Genomic DNA, 5,768 nt, shown 5'->3' with positions numbered 1-5,768 from the left:
TTTGTCGTCTCTCCCTCCTTATCACGCCTCTTGCTCCACCCCTTCGCACACAAGATGGTGGCGCCCAGTGGAGTAGAGGCCGCACCTGGGGTTTGCTAACCTGACTCCCTCTCCCACTCCCCCTTTGGGCGCCAAACGCCGCGAGCGGGAGGACGGGGGCCGGGCGGGGACAGGGGCATCTGTGTAGCTGGGCCGCGAGGTCGCGCCCAGCCTGCGCCGCCCCCACCCGGCCCCGGCCCGGCCCGGCCCGATCCCATCCCCTACGTTCCCGGTCTCCTCCCGGTCTGACCCATTGCCCGGCCGTGGTACGCTACACGAGGCCTCCAGAGCTGAGGTTTCTCCTCCAGCCCGGGCTCGCCTTCACTTTGGAGATATTTGGTCTCTTCTCTCCCAAGCAGCCCGCCTTTCAAAACTAGGACTCTTGGACTGGCACCTGACGCCCTTTCCCTTTGCTAAGACTTCACTTCCCCGTAACCCACCTCTTCCTCAGATACTTGGTTCCCGCTGGGTTGGAGACTGCTCTCTTTCCTTCCAAACTCCCCCCACCCTCCAAAATATTAACAACCTTGACAACTCCCTCAACCGAGAAGCCAGACTTCCTTTTGGACTAATCTCCATAGGCCTATCATGGAGGCTGTGTACCTGGTAGTGAATGGAGTGGGCCTGGTGCTGGACGTGCTGACCTTGGTGTTGGACCTCAACTTCCTGCTGGTGTCCTCACTCCTGGCTTCCCTGGCCTGGCTCTTGGCCTTCATCTACAACCTTCCGCACACGGTACTGACTAGTCTTCTGCACTTGGGCCGCGGAGTCCTGCTTTCACTGCTGGCCTTGATCGAAGCCTTGGTTCGGTTCACCTTTGGGGGCTTGCAGGCCTTGTGTACTCTGCTCTGTAGCTGCTGCTCTGGCCTGGAGAGCCTAAAGCTCCTAGGGCACCTGGCCTCTCATGGGGCACTGCGGAGCCGGGAGATACTGCACCGGGGTGTCCTCAATGTGGCCTCCAGTGGCCATGCTTTGTTGCGCCAGGCCTGTGACATCTGTGCCATTGCCATGAGCCTGGTGGCCTATGTGATCAACAGCTTGGTCAACATCTGCCTCATTGGCACTCAGAACCTTTTCTCCCTGGTGCTGGCCCTGTGGGATGCAGTGATGGGGCCTCTGTGGAGGATGACGGACGTGGTGGCTGCCTTTCTAGCCCACATTTCCAGCAGTGCTGTGGCCATGGCTATCCTTCTTTGGACCCCCTGCCAACTAGCTCTGGAGCTGCTGGCCTCATCTGCCCGCCTCCTGGCCAGCTTTGTGCTTGTCAATCTCACTGGCCTGGTGTTGCTGGCTTGCGTGCTGGCAGTGACAGTGATCGTGTTGCATCCGGACCTCACCCTGAGGCTGGCCACCTGGGCACTCAGTCAGTTCCATGCCCGGCCATCCTACCACCGGCTCCGAGAGGATGTTGTGCGGCTGTCTCGCCTAGCACTGGGTTTGGAGTCCTGGCGCCGAGTGTGGAGTCGAAGCCTGCAGCTGGCAAGCTGGCCAAACCGGGGAGGGGCACCTGGAATTCCCCAAGGTGGACGTAGGAGGATGTTCTCAGCCAGGACCCAGGCACAGGACACTCTGCCTGGAGCAGGGCCCAGGTCAGAGGCAGAAGAGGAGGTCAGGACCGTCAGAGCAACACCTGCCTGCGGCCGAGAGAGGCTCAATGAGGAGGAGCCTACAGCTGGGCAAGACCCATGGAAGTTGCTGAAGGAGCAAGAGGAACGGAAGAAGTGTGTCATCTGCCAGGACCAGAGCAAGACGGTTCTGCTTCTGCCCTGCCGGCACCTATGTCTGTGCCAGGCCTGTACTGAAATCTTGATGCGCCACCCCATCTATCACCGCAACTGTCCGCTCTGCCGCCGGGGCATCCTGCAGACCCTCAATGTCTACCTCTGAAAACTCCCTCCCTGCCTGCCCACTCCTTCATGATCCACACAGGCACCTGTGCTAGGACAGCACTAACACCTCATTTCCAGGTCCTGGCCTGAATCCCCTCCTGTCCGCATGGCTGTCATTCCAAGCCTCCAAGCCATACATGGGACATCGAGATGGAATTCTCTGGAAGACTGTGGTCTGGGTGGGGACAGGGTAACATAGCTTCTCCTTACCCAGTGGGTCCGTTTGATGCTGAGGGTGGTGAGTATGTCACTATGCAAGGGTCCTGAGACTGCCGTGGGCTCTCCTCCAGCCTACCCTGGGCCCACCCAGATGCCAGTCTCTGGGGCTACCTCTCTCTGCTTCTGGTTTTTCTTTCTTTCTTTTTTTTTTTTTTTTAAAAAAAAGATGACCGGTAAGGGGATCTTAACCCTTGACTTGGTGTTGTCAGCACCACGCTCACCCAGTTAGTTAACCGGCCATTCCTATATGGGTTCCGAACCTGGGGCCTTGTTATCAACACCGCACTCTCTTGAGTGAGCCATGGGTCGGCCCTGCTTCTGGTTTTTCTTTTGGGGATTTGTACGTCCTTTCCCTGCCTTCCCACTTTCTCCCCAGCTTCTGCAGTGGCCATTCCTATATGGGTTCCGAACCCGGGGCCTTGTTATCAACACCGCACTCTCTTGAGTGAGCCATGGGTCGGCCCTGCTTCTGGCTTTTCTTTTGGGGATTTGTACGTCCTTTCCCTGCCTTCCCACTTTCTCCCCAGCTTCTGCAGCCACAACACATAGGTGTTATTTGGGTGTTTTGGCAACTCAAGGACCTTGGAATGATCTTGAACCTTTGTGTTCAGCCAGAGCCCCTGTACCCTGGTAGCTTTGGGGGTAAGATCTCGCAGGTGCTCTCAGTGCCACTTCTATCTGTCATGATCTTATAAGGTTCCCTCCCAACTTGATCCAAAAGCTGGAATCAGGAGTTTACCCCTGGAGGGGTGCATCTACACCTGGCTTTGGGACCACGTACCCTCCAGCACCCCAGCTCCATTGGGAGCCTCAGGAGGGATAACCAGATTTCTACTCATTCCCCTTTCACGCCCCACATCACGTAGAAAAATGGCATTTATCTTCTGTTTGTCTCTCCCTGGCATTGGAGAGGGCAGACTGCACATTTCACTAGGGTCCAAACAGAAGGGGCCAGGGCCTGGGCACATGCAGTTCCCTGAGGGGTCCATCTGGCCCAGTTTCCATTGAATAAAGTTCTGTTGACAGTTATGACACCCTGTGTGTGTATCCCTGCAACAGTGAGCTGTTGGTCAAGGTAATGGATGCTGCAGCAGGGTCTTTCAGTCCTGCTGCAGTCAGAAGTGTGATCTCTTGGGGACTTGGACTTAAACTGGGGGCTGAGGGAAGAGATAAGATAGGGTGGGAAGACTGTGCCATGGGCAGAGCCCATGCCAGACGTGGTTGGTTAGCACTGATCTCTGCCATTTGTGCCCTCTCTGGAAAAGCCTTCCCTATCTTTTCCATTTTTGCCAGAATTAAGCCCTAGTAGAGAGGAATGTGAACTTTTCCACCCCTTGAGTCAGCTTTCTTGGCTTTTCCTCTAGTGCCATTCTTCCCAGGAGGGAACTTGGGGTTCCTGCTGCCTGGTGTCCAATCTACCCTCTGATCCCTGGAGGAGCTGGTGCTTGTCTTTGTGTCTCTTGGCATAGAGTCTGGTGCTAGGATGGACTGGAGTATGGCTGCGGGATCTTGTGGTGAAGAGACAGCTGAAACCCAGGATGCCTGAGGCCTGTCACTAGCCACAGTTGGGGCCCAGCTCCCCGTATTGGGAACTGGCCATATCTGCCCTTGCGTGACCAGCCAGGGAGGAGGGGCACTGCCCCATAATTATATGTTACATCTAGGAGCATATGGCCTGGGACTGCCTTCTGGAAGGGGGGTGGGTCTCTGCTTGCTGAGTTGAGAGACTGACAAGCCCTGTGGGACTGACAAGCCCTGGTTTGTTAGTCATTGGATTGGGGGTGGGGCCTGGGCTGGGTTCTGAAGGTCAGGGGAGGGGAGCATTGAAGGGGCTTTGTGGCCAGTCTCAGACTTAGTGGCTCGGCCCACCCAGGCTATGCCCAGCACAGTGGGGTTGAGTTCCCCATTTCCACCTCAGAGTTGGGAGGCTTGAGGGAGGGCTTGGCTCTTTCTCCTCCCTTCCCCCAACCCTGGAGAGGAAGCTGAGCAAAGGGAGGCTTGGCTCCTTCCAGTCTGTTTAATGTGGGATAAACATTTTATGAGGGAAGATAAACTTCCTGAGCTGGGAGAAAAGGACCCCCTTTTCCTCCACCCCCATCTGGAATTCCTTTGGCAGACTTCAATAATACCCTTCCTCTCCCTGCCCAGTTACCCAACCTCATTGCTGCATTCTGGAGCTGGGGCACCCCCTTGTGGTCATCTCAGAAACTACTTATCTCTGGACACCTAGGGACACTCCACTTACCTGGCACGGGTGACAGAACAATAGCTTTCCAGTCATCTAGGGACCAGGCAAGCAGCCAGAGCAGCCATGAATGAAAATCCCGGGCTCTTTTTTGTTGGATCAGGGCAGGGATATGTGTGGTGAAGGCAGCTTCTGCCTGGTTCATTTGCCATCTTTGCTTTTTGTTTTTTTTTGTCAGTTGGCTGGTACAAGGATCAAATCCTGGACCTTGGTGTTATCAGCACTACTCTCTAACCAAATGAGCTAACTGGCCAGCCCCCCTCACTTGTCATCTTTGAGTTAGAAAAAGGCACCCCTTTCTCTGGGTGGCCATAGCTCCACGCCAGTAGAGCACACCCAGACACTCCTGTTCACAATCTAGGAGGCAGCTCTGGGGAGCAGTTCTTCCTACACCTGGGCCTGCTCCACCTACCCTGTAGCTCCATCCCGCCCATGAACCCTCCCTTGTGCTTAAGCACCTGCCCCCTATAACCTTCAGAAACGGCATCCCAACCACTAAAGAAGAAAAGCTGAAGCCAGTAGGAGGGTTTTTTAGATTTAATGAGTGATCTCTGAGAAAAGGGCCAGCCCTGGGAGGAGGTGGGATGGAGGAGGACCCAGAGAAGCAGAAGACCAGAAAGAGAGCACCCCACCTTGGGGTCCTGGGCCAAAGCAGCTGGGGTACCCACACTTGCCAGCACAGCACACGCCTTTGGTCTTGGGCAGAAATCCAGTCACTGCCCCATGCCGTCAGCCCTGACCTCAGACAGCCTCTGTCCCCGTTCTTTGCCAGCCGCAGGACTGAGAGGCCTCTACCTCACCTCCTAGTCATTCACAATATTCCAGGGGGGCCAGCCCTCCCGGACGATGTGGCTGTCAGTGTCACACCCTCAGAGAGCGCGAGCTCACTTTCCAGTGGGCACTAAGCGAAGACTGGGGAGCTGTGCCAGTCAGAGTACACCAGAAATCCAGAGAAGGTGCTGTCTGTCTTGATGCTGGCATAGATGCCAATGTAATCACCCACGCCCACCTGCACCCACACCTGGTCCTCGGGCTCCAGCCTCACCATGGCGCCCCCTGAGAGCGAGGCTGGCTTGGGCCATCCCCCGAAAAACTGGAAGAAAGAGGCGATGGATTCGCCATTCTTGACCAGATCGAACTGCAGGCTGGCCCGGTAGACGGTGGCGTGGACCGCGAAGTAGTAGACCCCGGGCACCTGGCAGGTGAACTTGCCGGTGGCGGCGTCGTAATGTCCCTGCTCGTTCACCAGCACGCGGTCGAAGGGTAGGGGCGCGTCGGACGGCGGAGGCACCCGGCTCTCACCCCGCTTGGCGCTGAAGGCGGAGCGCGGAGGCACCGAGCACTCCCCCGCAGGCCCGGTCGCCCCCGCGGGGCCC

General features: G+C 56.8%; 2 protein-coding genes across 2 annotated transcripts; one reads left to right on the top strand and one right to left on the bottom strand.

Moving 5' to 3' along the window:
• The first annotated feature begins 323 nt into the window (after positions 1-323).
• On the top strand, positions 324-2,302 carry RNF26 (ring finger protein 26). The gene has a single exon (XM_008575768.1). The coding sequence runs from the start codon at positions 628-630 to the stop codon at positions 1,924-1,926; it is 1,299 nt and encodes a 432-aa protein (XP_008573990.1). The 5' UTR covers positions 324-627; the 3' UTR covers positions 1,927-2,302.
• A 2,612-nt stretch (positions 2,303-4,914) lies between these two features.
• Positions 4,915-5,767, bottom strand: C1QTNF5 (C1q and tumor necrosis factor related protein 5; the record flags this gene model as incomplete). The annotated part of the gene is made up of 1 exon (XM_008575773.1): positions 4,915-5,767. A coding segment is annotated over one exon (474 nt), but the record flags the coding sequence as incomplete, so codon positions are not given.
• Position 5,768: the final 1 nt, after the last annotated feature.

The sequence above is a fragment of the Galeopterus variegatus genome, unplaced genomic scaffold, assembly GCF_000696425.1.
Source record: "Galeopterus variegatus unplaced genomic scaffold, G_variegatus-3.0.2 Scaffold1237, whole genome shotgun sequence".
Taxonomy (NCBI): domain Eukaryota; kingdom Metazoa; phylum Chordata; class Mammalia; order Dermoptera; family Cynocephalidae; genus Galeopterus; species Galeopterus variegatus.
The sequence above is the reverse complement of the archived record's forward strand: the minus strand, read 5'-3'. Positions and strand labels throughout refer to the sequence as shown.